At 42.5% G+C, this 23,343-nt stretch overlaps 1 protein-coding gene across 8 annotated transcripts in view; it reads right to left on the reverse strand.

Moving 5' to 3' along the window:
* Positions 1–23,343, reverse strand: part of DET1 (DET1 partner of COP1 E3 ubiquitin ligase) — a 56,362-nt gene that overhangs the window by 28,647 nt on the left and 4,372 nt on the right. For 5 of the 8 annotated variants that reach the window (XM_024732921.1, XM_024732923.1, XM_024732919.1 and 2 more), the window contains exons 2-5: positions 20,351–21,443; positions 19,315–19,383; positions 17,385–17,572; positions 7,787–7,978 (exon numbers count right to left, since the gene is read on the reverse strand). In XM_024732921.1, the coding sequence (XP_024588689.1) occupies positions 7,787–7,978; positions 17,385–17,572; positions 19,315–19,383; positions 20,351–21,433 (1,532 nt within the window). In that variant the 5' untranslated portion in view covers positions 21,434–21,443. Of the gene's footprint in view, positions 1–3,927; positions 4,570–7,786; positions 7,979–17,384; positions 17,573–19,314; positions 19,384–20,350; positions 21,444–23,343 lie in introns of those variants that run through there. The other 3 variants (XM_024732925.1, XM_024732926.1, XM_024732927.1) reach the window with 3 other exon arrangements.

A 23,343-nucleotide genomic window follows, 5' to 3' on the forward strand; every position in this document is an offset into this window, starting at 1 on the left:
ATCCTTTAGAAACAAAGTTAATATAAACACATAGGGGTTGAGAACTAATTATGGGTCAAGTACTCAGTGGGCTGAGTGCTTTACCTCCCATTTTAACTATAATCCTTTTAGGTACAAGAAACAGCCAGGCCAGCTCAGGGATGCCTGCACAGGAGAGCCAGAAATCTTACAGAAATCCACTAGGAATCATAATTGGGCCTCACGGACACTGGAACTGAATCTAAGAAGGTCCCCAGACAGCAGGAATTTCATGACTCTTTCCACAGGCGACCTGCCATTCTCTTTGCATCTATTAATTTGCTTTCAACTGCAAGAAACAGAAAATCTAATTCAAAGTGGCCTATATAGTAAGGAAATTTACTGCCTCACCGAACTGGAAATCCAGATGTAGGGTGGGTTTCAGGGTTGGGTCTGAATCAGCCAACTGTGTCATCTATGATTCAGGTTCTTTCCTCTTCGTTTTCCCATCCAGAAGCCCAGCTTCATCCTAAGGCTGATTCTTACTGAATATGATCATAGGGTGTTGCATGGTAAGAATATGGGCTACATGTTTCCTCACTAACATATTCTAAAGAGAAATGTTTCCCCAGAAGCCCCAGAAACCTTTATCTCATGGTATCATTGACCTGAACTAAGTCACATGATATTCCTAAACTAACCCCTTATACTGACTGGTCTTAGTCTAGTTCTAGTCACTGTCAAGGAGTATAGGACTACCATGATTGGTTTAGACTGCTCAGGGCACACCCCTAGAGTGAAGTCATATATGTGGGGGATGGAAAAAAGAAAAACTGAGAATAATTCCTAAGTTTTTGCCTCTAGTAAATGGGTAGACACTGAAGTCATTTGGGAAATCCTGGAGGAAAAACAGGTTGGAGGTGGAGGTGAGAATCAAGAGCATTGCTCTGAATATGCTAGTTCTGAAATGCCTGTTAGATCTCCAAATGAAGAGGCCACATAAGCCATGGGATATATGAATTTGGTGTTCAAGGAAGGGGTCAGGGCCAGAATTATCATTTCGAGAATCATCAGCTTATACCTAGAATTTAAAACCATGGAATGGATGAAATCAACTTAAGAAAGAATATATAGAGAAAAAGAGGTGAGGATCCAAAGCCAAGGGCTGGGCACTGCAACATCTAAAGATAGAGCAGAGAAGCAGCCTGCAAGCAGGACCAAGAAGCAACAATTAAGGACTTCCCTGGTGGTGCAGTGGTTAAGAATCCACCTGCCAGTGCAAGGGACATGGGTTCGAGCCCTGGTCCGGGAAGATCCCACATGCCACAGAGCAACTAAGCCCGTGCACCACAACTACTGAGCCCGCAAGCCACAACTACTGAAGCCCACATGCCTAGAGCCCATGCTCTGCAACAAGAGAAACCACCGCAATGAGAAACCTGCCACACTACAACAAAGAGTAGCCCCTGCTCACCGCAACTAGAGAAAGCCCACGCATAGCAACAAAGACCCAATGCAACCAAAAATAAATAAAAATTTAAAAAACAAAAAAAAGAAGCAACAATTAGTAAGACAGGAAGAAAACCAAAAATACGTACTATCCTAGAAACCAAGTGTTTCTTGATATACAGAGAAATCAATTATGCCTAATGTCAGGAGCCTTCCTAAGAGAGGGACAAGAGGTGAGCACTGTATTAGCAACATGGAATCACTGGTGACTCAGACAAGGGCAGCTTCAGTGGAGTAATGGGGACAGAAATCTATCAGAGTGGGTTGAGGAAAAAAGTGGGGAAGTGAAAACATGTACAACTCTTCTGAGAAGTTTTTCTGTGAAGGTCCCAGAGAAATGAGCAGTAACTAAAGGGGGAAATGGGGCCAAAGCAGGAGTTTTTAAAGAAGAAACATCCTCGAACATATCTTTATGTTAATGGGAATGACCTAGCAAGAGAAAGATGGAGGAGAGAGAAAATAATTGCAAGAGCAAAGACCTTGAGAAGTCAAAAGGAGACAGGATTCAGTGAAGAGGTGGAGGGGTTGGCCTTTTATAGTAGCAGGGCTATTTCATTCAGGAGGAAAGGCAGAGAATGGGCATAGAGGCAAGTCACACGGTTGACATGGTAAAGGAAAGATAAGGAATCCCCACTTGATCATTTCTATTTCTGCCATGAAGTAGGTGGCAAGGTGATCAGTGAGAAATCAAAGGAGGGGCTTTAAAGAGAAATGAAGACGTGAAACGAAGAAATGAAAACAGCAATTTCAGGGAGTGGGAAATTAGACAAGAAAAGTATATGAGGATTGCTCAGCAGTTAGAGGTGATGAAAAGATCTAAGATATGACCAAGGGAATGCATGACTAAGGTGGAGGGAAGTGTAAATTAAGCCTCAGAAAGGCTAGGAAATTGGCCCACTGGTCACACAGCTAATGAGCAGAAGAGCCAGGATTCACAGTGAGGCCCGAGTAACTCTACACTCTGTGCTCTTTCTGCTCTGCCAAGTCTTCAGGTACAATCACGCAACCTGGTACAAAGAAAAAGCTACAGGTAAATGGCTTCTACCAAAAAAGGTTCACTCAGCTCCACAAACATGTGACAGCTTTGGGACCCTGATTTCCTCATGACCTACATAGAATCTGGGAGAATGCTTCAGTATTTCATCCATCCAGATGGCCAGTGATAGTGTTCAAGCTCTCCCTTTGGATTACCACTGACTTGTCTGGCCTATCTCTACTCCCTCCAAGCCACCTTCCAGACCGCTGAAAATTATCTTTGTGAAATTCATACTATGCCTTCCATTGCATAACACCCTAGCACCGTGCACAAGGTTTCTCTTCCTGACTCAGTCCTGTTGCCCTGGGCCCCCCCCCACACATCTTTTGCTGTAGCCATTAGATTATTCACCGTTTCACAACCGTGACAGCCCTACTGATGCTTCCATGCCATTGCACATCCTGGATCTCTCCTTGAAATGTCCTCTGCCCTGGTTCACATGACAGATTCCCATTTACCCAGTTTCAGTGTCCCTTCCCCAGTACAGCCTTCCTTCTCTGCCTCTCCTTCAGCCCCCTCCACTGTTCCCAGATATACACTATTGGGGCTTTTACCATTTTGCATTATAATTCTATTTGCCTATTTCTCTCCTCACCCTCAACATCTTGGCACAGCATCTACCTGACACACAGTAGGTGCTCAAATCTTATGTTGAATGCTGAATGAGAATTAATTTAGCTGTTCGAAGTTGAAGATTATGAAATAAGCTGAACTGTTTTTGGTGGGGCTCAGCATCTCATATCACATTTATTATGTTCCCAAGGGAAGTCAGTACCTAGACGGTAGAGGGATATAGGATCCAGCTGTCTGCATCCACGGCTCCTTTCCCAGCCTGCTCTGAAAGCTACCTTCAAAGTTAAAGGCTACTAAACAAGCTTACTACATAAATGGTGGGCACAGTATGAAGATGAAACATAAACATCCTGACAAGTCCTGTGGAGGAGGCTGAGAAAGTGACAGAAGGATGCTGACTGGTGGCTGGCAGGTGTTTGTAGGAGAGCAGTGATGGCTCAGCCGTCCAGGAACAACCTGTCTGATCTCTTTAGGGACACCTGGAGCTTGCCAGCTCCCACTACCCAAATTACAGTAAGTGCTGCACAGTGTTTGTTTCTGCTGTGGCAGTGAGAACCGCTCACTCTTCCACCTGCACAACGCAGATGGTGCAGATGGGAGCGTGCTTCCCCACGAGGATGTGCAATTATGCCCAGTTCCTCCAGCTGTAACAATTACCAGGAGAACACCCGAGGGAAGGAAACAATCCCGGCAGATAGCTGTATTCCATGCTGGCACACACCACTTAGTCCTCCCAAGAGCAGCTGCTGGATCTATGGCCTCTAGTCCCTTTCACAGTCCTTCCTGGAACTCATGTATTTGAAAAACATTTGGTGAGATCAGAACATAAGGCAGTCATTAAACAGGATATATTTAAGTAAGAAAATACCAAGGCTTTATTTTTTTTTTCTTATAAAGACAGCCCTACTATTGGCTAAGTGGAAAGATGTACACACTTCTCATGAGTAAACAAGATTTACCTGCTTCAGGCTGCATACCATAATGCCAAAGAAGTGACATGAAGGAGGCAGAGGTGTAATGCTCTCATCTTCATAGCAATAAAATGCAAAATAAAAAAAACTTAAATGGACTTAATTAATGTTGGGCATTCCCACAGGGAAAAGGCAAGAGGACTTTAAGTCGATCGGGTTGTACTGTGTACGACAAAAAAATTCCGTCAGGCTGAGCCACCTGGCTCTCCCCATCTGAGGTATACAGTCTGGAACCGACAAGGCTGAGAGTCAGGAGCTTCTGCTTTACGGTCCACTGAGATATGAAGGAGGCAGAGTCTTGGAAGACCGGATGACCCACTCTGGTGAGGCACCTACGTGCAGCAGTGTCGCATATGGAAGTTGACAACATACTCAGCGTTAGTCCTCTGCACAGAGATAGCAAAAGGCTCGAAAGGGTGGAAGGTGAAGGCAACAAGGCGTCGCACCGTGTGGTTGATGGGACGGCCCAGTAAGCCTGCCTGAATCTCAAACTTGAGCAGACCAGAGTCCCGGGCATAGAACCTAAACAGAACAAGAGAGAAGGAGAGGATGGGACAGATACTGACCACCATCTTGAAACCTGAACAGCAGGAAAACGTGCCAACTCGTTATTTAACCTCACTGATGACATCTCCTCTAACAGCAGCCCCAGGTTATTGGAACTGCAAAATCACCTTTGTCTGATCAGCTCACTTTACGGGCAGGGTGATTATGAACTTCCCTGTGCTGTCCTGAGTCACTGGGTCATTTCTCTTTCCCAAGATGACCCTTAGTTACAGCCTTAACTACAGCCTCCCCTTTTCCAGTAGCTACCTGCCCAAGATTGCCTAGTACAGGACTGGAAATGAAATGTGAGCCACATACGTTATTTTAAATTTTCAGGTAGCCACATTAAACAAAGTAAAAGGTGAAATTAATTTTAATAATATTTTATTTAACCCAATATTGGTATCTAAAATATTATCATTTTAACCTATAATCAATATAAAAGATACTAAAAAAAATTTTTTTTGTACTAAGCCTTTGAAATCTGATGTGTGTTGACACTTGAGCACATCTCAACTTGGACTAGTCACATGTTAGTGATGTCAGTGCTCAACAGCTACATGAGGTTAGTAGCTACTATAGAACAGGGTAGATCTAGGCCTATATTTGAGTTTTTCACTTTTAAGAATAAATTCCTTTAGAAGGTTCTTCTTTTTCACACACAAATACAAAATACTAAGTAGTTTTTACTTTTTCATCTAACGCAGTAAGAATAAAGATGCTTCCATCCATCCCAATACTTAAATAAATGCCTTTTTCCCACATGCAAAATAAGTGCCCTGTGAACTTGGGAACTAGAGATGATCAGCAGCGTTGGGGCTGAACTGGGGGAAGTTCTAGAAAATAAAGAGCTCTGAAATAAAGAGCTCTATAATTTCCCTTTTGGGAAGCAAATATATACTAGCCGTAAAGATATTCATACCCCTTGACTCAACAATCCCATTTCTAAGAACTTATATCCTCAGAATTTAATTTAAATGCAGTAAATAGTGACATGAATAAAGATGCCTACTACAGCATTATCTCTAATGTAAAAATGCAGAGAGAATAATGCTCAGTAATAGGGAAATAGTTAAATCAATTATGGTACATCTACTTGATGGAATAATATGCCACCATTAGGACTGTAACTGTGAGGACTATGTAACAATATGGAAAAATGTTTATTAAATAAAAGCAGGCTACAAAGTATTATGCCAACCATGATTACAACTGTGTAAACGTAAACATGCATACTGGCAAAGACTAGAATGGAATATACAATGAGTGTTAGAGTAATGGCATTACCTCTACAAATGACTTTTATATCCCTACATTTTAAATTAAAAATAAAGAATTACAAGAAAAATCTTTTAAGTCAGGGTCAATGGCATTTCCAGATTTGTTTAATCTTTTCAAATCAGAAAGGCAGGGAAGTAAAAAAGGAGAGAAATGTATCTCGTGCTTCGTGACAATATCAAATGAGGCCAATTATCTGCTTTCATGTGTGAAAAACACATTCACCTTACCCACATAGTCCCCAGCACACAAAGGGCTTATAATTTAAAGTGAGCTGTTTGAGCTCCTAAATCTAACTACCAGTTTACAGGAAATATGGGGGAATGAGAAAGGCAGTAAATACACCAGAGATGCAATGAGCAAAATCTAGAATATGGTGAATACTACTGGACGAACAACCTGGTTTCTTCAACTATTTCACTGCAAAGAAAGTAAGAGGGAAGCAGAACCCATAGAATAAAAAAGACTTAAGAGGATAGCAACCAAATACAACATACACACCTTGTTTAGATCCGGACTGGAACAAACTGTAAAAAGACTATGCACAAGACAACAGGGAAATGTGAAAACTCACCAGATATCGATGATCTTAATATATTTTTGTTAATTTTCATAAGATGGAATAATGGTATTAAGGTTGTATGTTTAAGTCCTTACCTTTTAGAAATTCATACTGAAATATTTACAAGTGAAATGCTATGACACCTGGGATGTGATGGTCCAGGGTGGCAGTTGGGAGGGGAGAAGTGGTGGTGGAAAGAGATGAAACAACACTGACCATGAAGTGATAACTGTTGAAGCAGGGTGATGGGTACAGGGAGGTTCATTATACTCTTCTACTTTAATATGTTTAAAAATTTCCATATGGCTTCCCTGGTGGCGCAGTGGTTGAGAGTCTGCCTGCCGATTCAGGGGACACGGGTTCGTGCCCCGGTCCGGGAAGATCCCACATGCCGTGGAGCGGCTGGGCCTGTGAGCCATGGCCACTAAGCCTGCACGTTCAGAGCCTGTGCTCCACAACGGGAGAGGCCACAATAGTGAGAGGCCCACGTACCGCAAAAAAAAAAAAAATTTCCATAATAAAAAAATTTTTTTAACTGGCTTTTGGAACCTGACTGCAATTTCTCAAAGGATATATTACAAATGGTGATTAAGTGTTCAGAGTATGTTACACAAGCCTATTTAATACACAATGAAGCTGGATTATGAAATACTATCTACCACTATTTCTATGTGAAAAAGACCTTCCAAAATCCAGCTCAGGGCTCCAGGAACACACCTCCCTTGAAATAACCCCACTAGTGGCAGTGGTGCCAGTTCTTCTCCCTAGTACCTATTATAGCACACAGAACCACCCAAGCTCCCGGCACAGACAAGCGGGTCTGTGAATTGGACATACGTGAGGAAGGCATTGCTTACAGGAGATTAGTTTCAAGGTTCTAGCAATAATACAGTGATCTGCATTCCAAAATTCTTCCACGTGAGGAAGCATGAGTTTCTCCAAAACCTGCCTGTTTCCCAAACCGTCTCTGCTATCGTTTCTATTAGGTAACATGAGAGGATAAAATAATTTGAGCTGGATAAAATTTAAGTCTCAATTATAAACACTGTTAAGAAATGGTATTAGATTATTAAATTGAAAAGTATGGTTTCCTTCTCTGGATACCCTGAAAAGGGAACAACACTTATCTGAATTTGATGTTTTGATGAGAAGCAAAGAGCAGAACTAATTAATTTATGAGATTAGTACCTGAATGATCAAAGTACCCACCATATTATAGAAACAGCCTACCCTCTGAATTCAACCCATGAGTACAAGTGGACAGAGTCACAGTGAAATGATGTTTAAGAAGCAGAGAAAGAGAAAGCAGGCCACCTCCTCAGGCAGTGTGCAACTGAAGCAGGGATGGTGTACCTGATAGGGTGATCTCCACAAGTCTTGGGCCGCTCCATGACTGACACCCACTTGTCATCGTAGCTGAAGAGAGACAAATCAAGGTAGGGGCTACCACTGTAAGACTGGGCGCTGATGGGGAGCTGACCCAGCAGCCGGCGTACTGCCTCCGTGTGCCCTCCATACTTGGCATTTACAATAGTGTCTTTAAACCTAAAATAAAGCAACAGTGAGGAAGGCTATGTTAGTGGCACACAAACTGCACTGGGTTTTAAATTGACAAACATATGTCTAAAAACAACTCATTCTGAAAACAAAATCTAGATATTGAATTCTGACACATCACAAATCTGCCTAGCTACAAATATTCTCAAAAAGCAAATATAGAGTGAGAAATTGGGAACATTAAGTTACTTTAGAAAAGTTAGCAAATATTCTACAAAAGTTAACAACAGTATGACTAATCTATGACAAATATTTCTACTCAAACTTATTTCCTCCAAATAGCAGCCTTAGACTACATTAAAAAGGAGTTACACAGAGCAGAAAATCCTGAACAGACACAGCCTCTGACTCTTCTTGGGATCAGTTATAAGCCAACTTACATCAAACCTTTTGACAAATTACTCATTCTTTGTTTAAATAAAGTTTGGGAGCTTGCTACTTATACTTCTGCCAAAACTCCAGTATCTAGAAGAACAGTAACATGGATACAGAATCACCTATCTGACTTATCATTAATAATAACAATAGAGCAGTTATTTCTCACAATTATAATGAATACTATATTTAATACCCTTTGACCAAGTATTTCTATTCTTCTGGAAATTTGCCCTAAGGAAGAAAAATCCCTGTGCACGTTCAATATAGCACTGTTTATAACAATGAAAAATTGAGAGAAAAATTAAAAACCTAATAGAAAACCGTAATTTTCAGAGATTATATGGTAAAAGAGGAAATGTTTATCATAATGGTAAGTAAAAGAAGTAGGCTACAATCTGTATATATAGTATGATCAAAGACACACACAGGGGCTTCCCTGGTGGCGCAGTGGTTGAGAGTCCGACTGCCGATGCAGGGGATACGGGTTCATGCCCCGGTCCGGGAAGATCCCACATGCCGCAGAGCAGCTAGGCCCATGAGCCGTGGCCGCTGAGCCTGCGCGTCCGGGAGCCTGTGCTCCGCAACGGGAGAGGCCACAGCAGTGAGAGGCCCGTGTACCGCAAAAAAACAAAAAACAAAAAAAACCACACACACAAATTTATGCCTTAAAAAAAAAAACTGGTGGAAAAACATCAAAATGGTAATAGTTGTGTTTGTGTAATGACATTTTAGATTTTTTTTTAACCTTCTTTTTCACTTTCCTATAGTTTCTTAGAAAATATGTCAACTGTTTATCAGCTTGATTTTTCTTTTATTCTCTATATTGAAGCATATCATATAGTTTAACAATCAAGGGGAAAATAATTTTTTTAGTCCAGGGGAGAAAATACGATATAACATCTCATCCCTGAAACTAATGGAATAAAAAACTTGAATGTTCAGGACTTCCTTGGTGGTGCAGTGGTTAAGAATCTGCCTGCCAATTCAGGGGACACGGTTTCGAGCCCTGGTCTGGGAAGATCCCGCGTGCTGCAGAGCAACTAAGCCTATGTGCCACAACTACTGAGCCTGCGCTCTAGAGCCCACGAGCCACAACTACTGAACCCACATGCCACAACTACTGAAGCCCGCGTGCCTAGAGCCCGTGCTCCGCAACAAGAGAAGCCACTGCAATGAGAAGCCCATGCACTGCAACGAAGAGTAGCCCCTGTTCGCCGCAACTAGAGAAAGCCCACGCGCAGCAACAAAGACCCAACGCAGCAAAAGATAAATCAATAAATAAACAAACAAACTTGAATGTTCGTTAACTTTGATGAGACCAGAAAGATTGATTAGATGGGTTTTGATTTGTTTTCACTGCTAGCCTACAGTGCTAGATGGACATTAACACTTCTCAGTTCCCCCAAAAGAAAGCCTAGTGTTAACACTGCTCTTCCATTATTTCTCGACAGTAATTTTCACAGCCTCAGTGTAAATCATAAAATTAAACCCTGGGCCACACAGAACTTATTTCTTTCCCTTTCATTTGAGCTGATAATCAAAGATCCTGGGCTCTTTGGCTTTCAGCCCTTTGTCAGTGAAGATCTAGTACTCCAACACTGCCTGACTCACTGGCTTCAAAAGTTGGCTTCGAATGATGGGGCTGGCCCACAGCTTCATGATAACCACAAATCAAAGCCTCTGTGACAATCCACGGGCTGAAGCAGCTCCTATTCCCCGGCAGCACCCACCACCTCTACTCTCCAGGCTCCCCAACAACTAAAAGATGAAGCAGTGGGCTTCCCTGGTGGCGCGGTGGTTGAGAGTCCGCCTGCCGATGCAGGGGACACGGGTTCGTGCCCCGGTCCAGGAAGATCCCACATGCCGCGGAGCGGCTGGGCCCATGAGCCATGGCCGCTGAGCCTGTGCGTCTGGAGCCTGTGCTCCACAATGGGAGAGGCCACAACAGTGAGAGGCCCGCGTACTGCAAAAAAAAAAAAAAAAGATGAAGCAGTCATCCCTCTGATGTCTTCACCTGATTAACTCCTAGCTCACTGTCACTGTCCAACTACGCCTCTCTTAATTCACAATTTCAAAATTCTCAGAGACGATCCTTCCAACACCACGGCTTCCTAGTTCCTGGACTTCCTTTCTGCCTCAGCCACTCGTTCCAATGGTCATATCCTCAATCTCACTCTTACCAATGACTGCACCCCCCTGTAACAGGGTGCAGCACCACAGACTCCAACTATCTTCTCTCCTACTTTTCCAGCTAACTCCCTCTACTCATCCCAGCTTCAACATCCTTCAGACCCAATGGGACCTAAATTCCATTGACTCTACCAACTTTTTGCCATCCTACGCCTTCATCATGACCTCTTTTCCTTCCTTAGCCAGCTTAAATTTCACAATCATTAAAATCACAAAATTTATATCCATAAATTCACGTGGGCCCTTAATGCTGCAGGACACTCATGCTGCATTCCCACAGTCCAGCGAGTCTCCTACTCACTTAGAAGACTATTTCATCCCCCTCCTCCATGTTCATCCTCACGTAATGGCACTGCCTTCTTCGTAACTGACAAGTAGAAGAAATGAGAAGAAAACTTTTTAAAGCTCCCATTAGCACATCTGTACCTATTTAACTGTATGTGCTGCCCTAGAAGGCTAATCCATCCACTTGGGCACTAGGTTCTATCCTCTGACCTCATATACTTAACCAATTCTGCCCCCACCCCAACTTTTCCTAACCCATCAGTTTCCTCCTATGTACAGATCAGTCCCATCTGCAAACAAACATGCCATTTTCCCCTCCCATTTAAAAAATAATATCAATAAAAGCAGAAACTTAACACCACTTGCCCCTCCAGCTAACGCACCATTTTTCAGCTCTCTTTTACAGTAAAACTCCTCACTGTCTCTTCTGCTCCCATTCTTTCTTAAACCCACCCCAAAGAGGCTTTCACGCCCACCATCTCACTGAAACGACTCTCATCAATGTCTCCAGTGATCTCCATGTTGATGACTCTAATCGCTGATTATCAGTCCTTACTGTACTTGACCTGTCAGGAGGATCTGACACTCCTTCCTCAGAGAAACTACTAGGCCTCTCCACTTACAGAACTTCTGGTCTTCTTGCCTAAACCTGCTCCACCCACAAGCTTCACCATCAGAGTTTAATGGTAACACTCTCTCAACAAGTTGACTGGGGCAAAAATGTTAGAATCATCTTTGACTTTGCTCTTTCACAGCCCATATCCCATCCTCCACTAATCTTCTGGGCTCTATCTTCAAAATACACTGAGAATACAATTACTTACCACCCCCAATGTTATCACCCTGATCCAAGCCACCATTATTCAACCAACAAATTATTACAGATAGCCTAGAATGGGCAAGGCACTCTTCTAGGTGCTTAGGATGCTATAAATGAGCACAAAAGAACTTAAATCCTAGTGTCAGGAACAAAAGGTAGCAATTTTATTTATTGGATCATTGCAATGGTCTACTAACTTCTACCCTATCCCCCTATGGTCTATTCTTATTTATTTATTTTGCGGTACGCGGGCCTCTCACTGTTGTGGCCTCTCCCATTGCGGAGCACAGGCTCCGGACGCGCAGGCCCAGCGGCCACGGCCCATGGGCCCAGCCGCGCCGCAGCACGCGGGATCCTCCCGGACTGGGGCACGAACCCATGTCCCCTGCATCGGCAGGCGGACTCTCAACCACTGCGCCACCAGGGAAGCCCTAATGACTTAATTTTTTATATATAAAATGTATGTGATCTTTCTGAAAGTTTTTACAATTTTCTCTTTATCCCCAGTGTTCTAAAATTTCATGATGATATGCCTCAGTATGGGTTTTTTATTTATTGACTGTACTGGTTACTTGATGGAGCTGTGATGTGCTAATAAGTTTAATAATTATTTCTCTGAAGGGAAAAAAGCCATGATTTGCAGTGCCTGCCAATTTCTGTGATGTAAATCCTCCTGCTGTGGTCAATTTCAAGGTACCAAAGTGACATCACTGAATGCAGAGTTGTCAAGAGATGAGCAGTAGCACATCACTATATAATATTTTTACCAGATAAAATAGATACAAATAACCTCAAGAGTACAACAGTAAAACAATTATGAATTAATAATTAGAAAATAATTTTTTTTTTTTTTTGCGGTATGCGGGCCTCTCACTGCTGTGGCCTCTCCCGTTGCAGAGCACAGGCTCTGGACACGCAGGCTCAGCAGCCATGGCTCACAGGCCTAGCCACTCCGCGGCATGTGGGATCCTCCCAGACCGGGGCACGAACCCGTATCCCCTGCATCAGCAGGCGGACTCTCAACCACTGCGCCACCAGGGAAGCCCCAAAATAATTAATTTTTAATAATGGCTGTGTTTAACAGCTTGCAGAAACTCCTGAAACTTTAACAGTTGGCTCTCACAAGCCAGAATGAGCCAGCTCCAGCACACCACTGGATGGTCCTTGGCAATCTGGAAGAGAGAGAGAGAGAGAGTGTGTGTGTGTGTGTGAGTGAGTGTGTGTGTGTGTGTGAGTGAGTGTGTGTGTGAGTGTGTGTGTGTGTGTGTGTGTGTGTGTGTGTATCCGCACATCTTGCGGGACCTCAGTTCTCCAACTAAGGATTGAACCTGGGCCACGGCAGTGAAAGCCTGGAATTCTAACCACTAGGCCACCAGGGAACGCCCATGGAAATGTATATTTTTCAGTACTAGAAAACTGTTTAGGGTCTTCCCTGGTGGCACAGTGGTTAAGAATCTGCCTGCCAATGCAGGGGACATGGGTTCAATCCCTGGTCTGGGAAGATCCCACATGCCGCGGACCAACTAAGCCCGTGCGCCACAGCTACTGAGCCTGCGCTCTAGAGCCTGCAAGCCACAATTACTGAGCCCACCCGACTGGAGCCTGTGCTCTGCAACAAGAGAAGCCACTGCAATGAGAAGCCCTCACACCACAATGAAGAGTAGCCACCACTCGCTGCAACTAGAGAAAGCTCACACACAGCAGAGAAGACCCAACACAGCCAAAAATAAAAATATATAGATTAGCGGGCTTCCCTGGTGGAGCAGTGGTTGAGAGTCCACCTGCCGATGCAGGGGACATGGGTTCGTGCCCTGGTCCGGGAAGATCCCACATGCCGCGGAGCGGCTGGGCCCGTGAACCATGGCCGCTGGGCCTGCACGTCCGGAGCCTGTGCTCTGCAGCGGGAGAGGCCGCGGCGGTGAGAGGCCCACGTATGGCCAAAACAAAACAAAACAAAACAAAATATATAGATAGATAGATAGATAGATTAAAAAAAAAAGGAAAAAGAAAACTGTTTACATTATTTCCTCCCCTTCATTTTTCTACTGCTCCTTCTGAAATTAGCCAGATATTGGACCTCCTGAGAAAATCCTCTAAATTTTTATCACCTCTCTCCCATTTTCCTACTCATCTTTGTATTCTACTTTCTTGGAGAGTTCCTAAACTATATCTAACAAAGTTTAAATTTCTAAAGCATCTCACTTAGCATTACTGTTCTAGGAATGTTCCTGTTTTTATAGTTTAAATTATTTCAGTGACTACCATGTTGTTTCTTTATTTTTTATACTGTTTGTTTTATTTGGTCTCTATATTTTAAGATAAAGGCTTTAAGTGACTCATGATCCCTGATGTCCATTTTTTTCTTAAACATTTATTCTAACCTAAAATAGAATCCATTTTCATTTATTTTTACCAAAAGTTTATTGAAAACTGTAAAATTGAGCATTCAAATCCATGTGTTCACAAGAAATAAAAAATAATTTTGATTTATATGTACACTGTATTTTCAATGCAGCAAAGTATGATAAGATGATTAATAAAATGTTATTAGGACACAATTCTCTGGGGGAGATAGAACAGACATATGAATTTGAAAAGAAAAAGAAAAATATAAAATTTCAAACAGTACAGGAATAACTTGCTCTGTATGTTTTTTTTCTTCTTTTGGCCGCGCCATGCGGCATGCGGGATCTTAGTTCCCTGACCAGAGACTGAACCCCTGCCCTTTGCAGTGGGAGCACAGAGTCTTAACCACTGGACCACCAGGGAAGTCTGTACTTGCTCTGTACTTTTTATGTGAAATAGAATACTAAATTACTATGGTATTAGATTCCCTTGGATATATTTAAAATGGCATATAACATTGGCTACCTTCAACTTAGCCAATGTTATATGCCAATTATATCTTGTAATGCTTTTTTTAAAAATGTCAATGTTTAATACATTGAAAATTGCATCCTTTGCAACTATTTAAATTTAACAGTAAGAAGTTTAAAGATTAACTTAATAATTGATGCATGAGGGTATCTACAGTTTTTCAAAATCTTTGCTGGTATGAAGCAAAATTTTGAAGATAACAAAGCTAGAATGCCACCTTTCTCTTTAACCTTTTGTTTTCTCTTCCAGAGCTTCCTACAATTTCACTTAATTATAGGTACATTGTGAAATAAATTTTCAGAAAACATAGCCTCCTCTAATTCCTAATGACATTATTCATTCAACAAATATCTTACATGCTCCTCCCACATGAAAGACACTGGCCTAGGTGCTGTGGATATGGCAATGTATATAACAGACAAAAATCCCTACCCTCATGGAGCTTACCTTCTAGTGACTTCTTTGATGTTTTAACTGAGTGTACCCAGTTTTTGTTACTAGTTGATAATAATCTGCTTAAATTTTAAAGTTAATTTTAAAAGACAACAATTCATTTCAAAATGAAAAAAGCAAGATCTGATCCATGTTCTGCTCCCAAAAATCCTTCTATACTGAATAGAGATGCTAGTTAAGGCAGAAAATTTGTGTGAACCAGAGAAAAAAAGGCATGTTTAGTTGTCTGAAAATCAATATCCATCTATTTTTAATCAATTACTGTCATTCTGTATAAATACAATGCCACTGATTTAGGTGTCTGCTTTGCTTGTTTTTCCCAGTGGCAGTGATGCTTATTCTGATTCATCCACTCACTCTGGTCTGATCTATATTAGAACCTAAAGCAGATATTTTCCATAACTGGCTAAGGTTGGGGAAGCAATTTAGGTATGTGGAATGTGACCAGGCACTGACTGACTAGAGTAGAATTGAGTCCTTGGTCCAAAATAACTAGTCATTTCACAATAACCTATTCAGATAATTATGAGCAGCTCTGGTTCATAACAGGTGGGTATCAATTTAGGGTGACCTAGGTGTTTTAAGAGGGGCCTCCAAGTGTCTCTTCTTCGGGTTGGTCAGTTTCCCTGAGTAATTTATCTCTAATCTCCTGCCTGGGGAGTATAAGCTTGGATGCCATAACTGATAAGAGGGATAGGAGTCTTCCCCAACAGTATGACAATTTTCACTTAATTCTTGTTTTCAGCATGACATGTCTCATCCCTACTCTCAGCCATGCCTCATGAACATGAAACCAGAGCCTGCACGGTGCAATTTCTCCAGAGAATAAACCTCTAGCCTTTTGATGAGGTGGGGAAGAGACAGTCATTTGGCAGTGTAGGCTTAAAGAAAGGAGCTAGAGCATCTGATTGCTCCTTTTAAGAATGTCATCCAGGGACCTCCCTGGTGGTCCAGTGGGTTAGGACTCCAAGCTTCCACTGCAGGAGACACGGGTTTGATCCCTGGTTGGGGAACTAAGATCCCACAATCCACGTGGCATGGCTGGAAAAAAAAAAAAAAGTCATCCAATCCTCCAGAGGTATGTAGGGCCTCCAATTTCTTGAACTTTTCCAGAGCTCTCTGGTGCAAGGCAACTTATTTCTTGATGGATAAACTCTGCATTTTTTTTTTTTTTTTTTTAATTTTGGCTGCTCTGGGTCTTAGTTGCAGCACGCAGGATTGTTTAGGTACAGCAATGTACTCTTAGTTGTGGCATGAGGGCTTCCTAGTTGTGTCACACAGACTTCTTAGTTGTGTCACACGAACTCTTAGTTGTGGCATGTATGCAAGATCTAGTTCCCCGACCAGGGATCGAACCTAGGCCCCCTGCATTGGGAGGATGGAGTATTACCCACTGGACCACCAGGGAAGTCCCTAAGCTCTACAGTCTTTAAGTTTTTGTCCTCTGAGATATGTCAAGTTAGTTATCACTCATCCATTGGCTCTTCAGCTTCTAAAACTCTCTTGATATCTCCTCCCCATTCTCTTTGTTCTTGTAGCTTTATACCTCTTCTTTTTTTTTTTAAGATTTATTTATTATTTATTTAATTATTTTATTTACTTTTGGCTGTGTCGGGTCTTAGCTGCAGCATATGGGATCTTCGTTGAGGCGTGCAGGATCTTTAGTTGCAGCGCACAGGCTTCCCTCTAGTTGTGGCATGCGGGTTTTCTCTTCTCTAGTTGTGCAACGCAGGCTCCAGGGAACATAGACTCTGTACTTGTGACGCATGGGTTCCAGAGCGCGTGGGCTCTGTAGTTTTGTGGCACACAGGCTCTAGTTGAGGCGCGTGAGCTCAGTAGTTGTGGCACATGGGTTTAGCTGCCCTGTGGCATGTGGGATCTTAGTTCCTCGACCAGGGATGGACCCTGTGTCCCATGCATTGCAAGGCGGATTCTTTACCACTGAACCACCGGGGAAGTCCCTCTTCTTCCTTCATTGTCATTTTAGTGGGGTTTGGGGATGGAACAGAGAAAAATGCACGTGTTCAACACACATGTTTAACCAAAAGTTATAAAATTATGTCCTTAGTCACTCATTCAAAAAATATTTAAGTGCTTGACGGTGTACCACGGAAGATATAGCAATGAACTAAACAAAGACAGGGTCTCTATCTTTCTGCAGCTAACATACAGTCTAGGAGGAATCATGGACAACACACAAGTAATTCCTCAGGTGCTAAGAAAGAGAAAACAGAAGTTTAGGATGACACAATGGGTTATGACAGGCAGACTGACCCAAGCCTAGGTGGGCAGAAAGAATATGAGGTTTCCTGAAGTAAATGACTGTTAGCTTCACACCAACAAATTTTCTGAAGAAAAATTAAGCTTGTTAAGCCTAGTGGAACAGCTTACCGGCGCTGGATCTGCCGTGCAAAATTGTTGCTGGAAGCTGAGCAGGGAAACTGGACTTCACTATGCAGGGTAGCGTTACGGAAGAGATCACAGAAGTTCTCAAACAGCTCCAAAAGCTCATCTGATGTATTCTCAAACACAGCGATCACCTCTGTTGTCACCATATTGTACACCACAAAGAAAGATGCCTGCGGAAGAATAGATAGACCTAAGGAATAGCTGGGTATAATGCCTTGCCTAGCAAATATCATTTTGGTTGAAAATCAAGCTGCCCAAGTAAAACAGGCAAACACCTCCACTCCGGCACTATGGCGGAAACATGGTGCCAAGAGGTCCTGGAAAAGGAGGAAGCCTCAGTGGACTTGATCGATCAAGGGCCTCAGTGTTGTCTGATTTCCCACTGTATCTGCTGGAATTACTGAGTTGTTCATATATGTATAAGAAGGTTTTCAATCTTTCATTTCAAGCTGTGTGAAAATTTAATATTTTGCCTTCCAAGTGTTATTCCTTACTTACTCCCCAACCCACTTTTTTAAAATGCCAGATTTAATTTTCCTTCCTGCTGCGAAAGTGATTTGTAGCCAGGAGCTGCCTGTTGGCAAATTATTTTCTCTTGTATACGTACAGTTGAAAGTTCAATTTAGGGGCATTTCTTTTTCTCTCTTAATATTTCTAACATGCAGAAAGACATCTTAAGTACACTGTGTCCACCTAGGCAAGTTGTAACCAAGCAGGGGACTGCTGCTGAACACATGAAAAATCAGAGAAGCATTTTCCATTTCTTTCTTCATAAATGTTCTTTCAGCCAAGAGCATTTGTAACATACATTTGAGATTCGTAACAATTAATTTCAGAGGGGGAACCTGAAAACCATTCAAATGCCATAGGTGGCAGAGTTACTGCTTTCTCTGAATAAGCCCCTGGGTGACTGGCCCTCTTCTTTAAACCTCCAGTGCTCTGCTCAGCCTAACAAGGAAGCACCAGGTACCTCTAGTTTTTATCACAGTGAATGTGGCAGTGTGAGTCAATCTGCAAGCTTCCAGCAGGACTCTAGAAGTTTTCAGAACACTAGGATTAGTATTCCGCCTCTTATGATTGAATTTAAATCTCCATTACCAATTTCTGGAGACATCTGGCCCACCTGTTTTAATAGTAATTAGTCCTTCCCAAAGCTTATATTACATGACTTTTGCGGTCACCTGGAAATTAAATTTGGCTGTAAATTAAAGAGGCTGGAGAGTAACCTGAGAATAATACCCATAATATTAGCAAGGCTTTGTGTTTAGGTGCACTTTTTACTTATTAACCTTATTGGAACCTATCAAATTAAACTGGGAAAGGAGGAGGGAGGACAACAAGGGCAGAGAGATTGGGTTTAAAGTTACAAATTCTGTAAGCAAAGCATAGAGCCCTTGTAATGTTTCTGGCTACAGCCTACTGTAGCTACTGGATATAAGTAGGTCATGTTTTAGCAAAGGAAAAAAGGATAATCTCAATTGCAGCAGTCACACAACATATTCCCTCCAAAATAAAAAGGTAATTATAGCTCAAACCTAAATATAAGATTGATTCATGTCCTTTCTATAAACCTGGACAATGCTTTGATCATATTAGGGCTTCACCAGGATCCATCATAATTATGTGAATATAGAATTACACAAACATTTACTAGCCTTCCCACCAGGCCAGACTGGGAAATACAGGACAGGAGGGTACAGAAGTCAAGGGCTTCACGGACAACCTCCCATGACTCATAACATGAACTAGATGGGCTCACCCATGATGGCTCAATGGGTGACTTCATCATTAATAGAGAAGAAAAAGAATTCAGAAAAAAAAATGATCTCTAACCATTTTACTCACCACCCCCCCTTATATTTTAGAATATACAAGGTATGATTCAGAAGAAAAATATTAGAAAACATTTTACCATGGATGGCTGGTACGGTCTTAGGAGACAATTCCTTATACAGTCTCTAACTGTTACAGGCAGAATCAGCTGCAAGTCAATGAGAGAAACCAGACTCAGCTGACTTCGTGGTTTACTGGTTTGTTCTGTTCTAAATTTCCAAACTAGTATCTAAGGAGACACTCTGGAAATAGGAGAATGGGGGGACAAACGTACAGAAAAGTAGGTCTCTCACTTGGTCAACACTAAAGTAAGGAGCTTCTCAAAGGGAAATGCCCAAATTACCCTGAATTTCAGCATGGTATTTCAACCCAAAAGTCTTAGAGGTTTCCATGCTCTTAACACCACGTTATTCCTATTTGTGAAATGCCTCTCTCCCCTACCAACATCTTTCACCCAAACTGAAAAACCCTCAGAACCTGCAGTCTTGATTATTCACTTGGTAGATCAAAAATTTTGGCTTCCTTTTGATCTTTTCACTGCTCCACAACCTATGTTCCAGCACATGGGAAAGGTCAGAGTACAGTCATAAAGCTTAATTCCATCAAATGAACTTACCTGTTACAATCTAAAGAAGATTTGGTGAGGAAGTATACTGACATCATTTAAGTAGGAAAGAAAAACTAGATTTTTAGAAGATTTTCTTTTTCGTATGGTGGGTTCATTCTCATTGCCAGAACTGAGCAGACCAATAAGTACAATCTTATACAAAATCAAGGCAGTATCCATAGGGAGTCAAACCTTGACCCTGTAGCATCTGGGCTTCCATTTCAAGGGTACTGAAAATGCTCTGCAGAAGAATTAGGGTAATAATCACAGAGTTGACTACCTACATGTCAATGGCTTACGATATAGCTTCCATTTGTCCAAATGAGAAAAATCATTTTGAGAAATGATTAGAAAAGTCGAGCTGTTTTAAGTATGAGCCCGAAGACAGCAAAAATTCAAGATTACATAAAATGTGTTATTTCTGAGAGACTGGCTATAGGCAAAGAGAGAAACCTTCCCATTGTGCCAAGGAGACTGGAGGGGTAAAGGGCAGGAGAGCACCTGGTACCTGTGATGGATCTGTGACCCGCAGGGTTACAACATCCTCACTAGTATACTTGATAAACAGATGGTTTTCATCCAGAAGCTGCATTTTCCACATGCGCAGCTGCCGTAGTTGGTCAAAATACTGGAAGAAGCGCCTCTTGGCCATTGCACTACCATCCTGCTCTGCCCGGCGCCAAAGGTACACGAGCAGCCGGTGTTTCAGGGAGTTGATGAAGGGATCCCTGAAAGGATTGGCCATGCCTGTCTGACTGTCCCGCTGCACCTCAGGAAAAACAGCTGACACAGTGAGCAGGTCATCCTCATAGCAGAAGCGGCCAATGGTCCTCACATCAATGAAAGTGCCTTCAGGAGTCACCTGGAAGACATGGATGGTCTGCTGCTGCACTGACAAGATGGCCAGGATGTTCTTATACAAGTACAGCCCTTGGTTGTGTGACAGGACCACTTTGTCACACTTGAAGGTACGTGTATCACATAAGCGGCCAGTATGAAGGTCAATGATATGGAGGGAGTAGTCCTCCAGGGGGGACCGGGGGTTGGGGGTCACGGACTCACTGTTCCGATATACCTCATAAAAAGGAGGGTGAGGCTCATCTGGGAGATAGGCAGCTGAGCCCACGATGACACAGCGGCAGTCATCAGTGAAGAGGCTGCACTCCCGGTTCAGGTGCTCGCCATTGGCCGCCACATTGGTAATGTGCAGCAGGACGAAAAAGCGTTCGAAGAGCCGGCCACGGATGTTGACTGACCGCTGGTCATTGCCATTGGACAGGATCTCCCCCTCATAGCCCTGCAGTAGGTCCTCAGCTGCCTGGCAGCCCTGGTACTCATAGATTTCGAGAGATGTCTGGTCTGAAGAGAAAGCAATGAAGTAGCGTCCATCAGGTGAGAATTTACGCAAGAAACAAGGCGGCTTTTCAACATTTACAACCGTGAAGTTGGGGAAGACATTCTGGTGGAACACTCGGACCTGGTGCCAGTGGGTGCCTGCCTTGCCTGAACTGATCCGCCGGCGTTCCAGGCGGTGAATGACATTTTGGTTTTGGATTCTTCGAGGTTTGATGGTGGAAACATGATGATCCATTATCACATCTCTGCAGGGAGAAGTAAAGAAGTCGTCAAGAAAATAAAACAAAATTTACCAAAACATAAGCACACTTGACCTTTGAACAACGCAAGGGTTAGGCACACCAATCCCCTGAAGCTGAATATCCAAGTATAACTTATAGTCAGCTCAGTATACATGGTTCCTTCCTATCCATGGTTCCTCCACATCCACGTATTCAACCAACCGGGGATGTCTAGTACTGCAGTATTCACTGATGAAAAAAATCCATGTGTAAGTGGACCTGCACAATTCAAATCTACGTTGTTCAAGGGTCAACTGTGTATATACAAGTCAAATAGATTTCCTTCCATATATCCTGGACCTAGGAGCTCCCAAGATGACAGTGATCAGCATTCCTTCTTCCCAAGTTATAGTTAGAAAGTGGTCAGGACATTTTTGAGTCTAGAAACAGGTTTGAGGGAAGGAACTAATTCCCTAGGAATACCTTCAAAGCATGCTTAGCTGTTGGGAATGTTCAACAGAAGAAACCTTAGAACTACATCAAATTTGTTCAGTGTAAACACCACATTCAATGTACATTCATTTAAAAAATATATTTATTGGGCTGTTAAGATGTCCATCCTACCCAAAGCAATCTACAAACTCAATGCAAAATCCCAAAATCCCTATCAAAATCCCAAAATCATTTCTGGCAAAAACAGAAAAATTCATCCTAAAAATTACATGTAATCTCAAGGGACTGTGAAGAGCCAAAACAATTTTGTAAAAGAACAAAATTGGAAGACTCAGACTCCCTGATTTCAAAAACTGTTACAAAGCCACAGTAATCAAAAAAGTGTGGTACTAGCATAAGGCAGAAAAATATACCCAATGAACAGAATTAAGAGCTGAGAAATAAACCCTCACATATATAAACCTGAGATTAGAAGTTCAGAGAACCCCAAACATGATAAACCCAAAGAAATCCATGCCCAGGGACTTCCCTGGTGGCGCAGTGGTTAAGAACCCACCTGCGAATGCGGGGGACACGGGTTCAATCCCTAGTCCAGGAAGACCCCACATGCCACAGAGCAACTAAGCCCGTGCACCACAGCTACTGAGCCTGCACTCTAGAGCCCGCGAGCTACAACTACTGAAGCCCGCGCACCTAGAGCCCGTACTCCGCAACAAGAGAAGCCACCACAATGAGAAGCTCGTGCACCGCAATGATGAGTAGCCCCCACTCGCCGCAACTAGTGAAAGCCCATGCACAGCAATGAAGACCCAACGCAGCCAAAAATAAATAATAAATAATTTATTTTTAAAAAAGAAAGAAAGAAATCCATGCCCAGGCATACCACAGTCAAATTGTGAAAAACTAAAACACAAAGTAAAAATCTTGAAAGCAACCACGTAAATGACACATTACCTATAAGGGAACAACAATTCATTTATCTGTGGATGTCTCATGAGAAACTATGGAGACCAAAAAGAAGCAAAGCAACATTTTTAAAGTGCTGAAACAGCTGTCTGTTTCATCATTCAAATCTCAGCCAAAATAGCAACCCTTCAGAGTTTTTGCCTGATTACCTTACCTAAAGTCATGACTTTTTCCATCCACATCAACCTACTGTTTTATTTTCTTCAGCCCTTATCACCTTCTGAAACCATTTGTTTACCTTTTTAGCATCTTTTTCCCCCACACAGGAAAGCAGAGGCCTTGCCTAATTCCTTGCTGAATCTCCAGCACCTCGGACAGTGCCTGAGGCACAGTAAATGCTAACAAATATGTTAAATGAATGAATGGAACAACACTTGACAAAGGTCTTAACGGATAAAGAACTCACTAGGCAAAATAAAGGAGGAACATTTCAGAAAGAAGATAGCTTTAAAAATATACTTAGGGCTTCCCTGGTGGCGCAGTGGTTGAGAGTCCGCCTGCCGAT

The sequence above is a fragment of the Neophocaena asiaeorientalis genome, unplaced genomic scaffold (assembly GCF_003031525.2).
Source record: "Neophocaena asiaeorientalis asiaeorientalis breed wild unplaced genomic scaffold, Neophocaena_asiaeorientalis_V1.1 scaffold442, whole genome shotgun sequence".
In the NCBI taxonomy this organism is placed as follows: domain Eukaryota; kingdom Metazoa; phylum Chordata; class Mammalia; order Artiodactyla; family Phocoenidae; genus Neophocaena; species Neophocaena asiaeorientalis.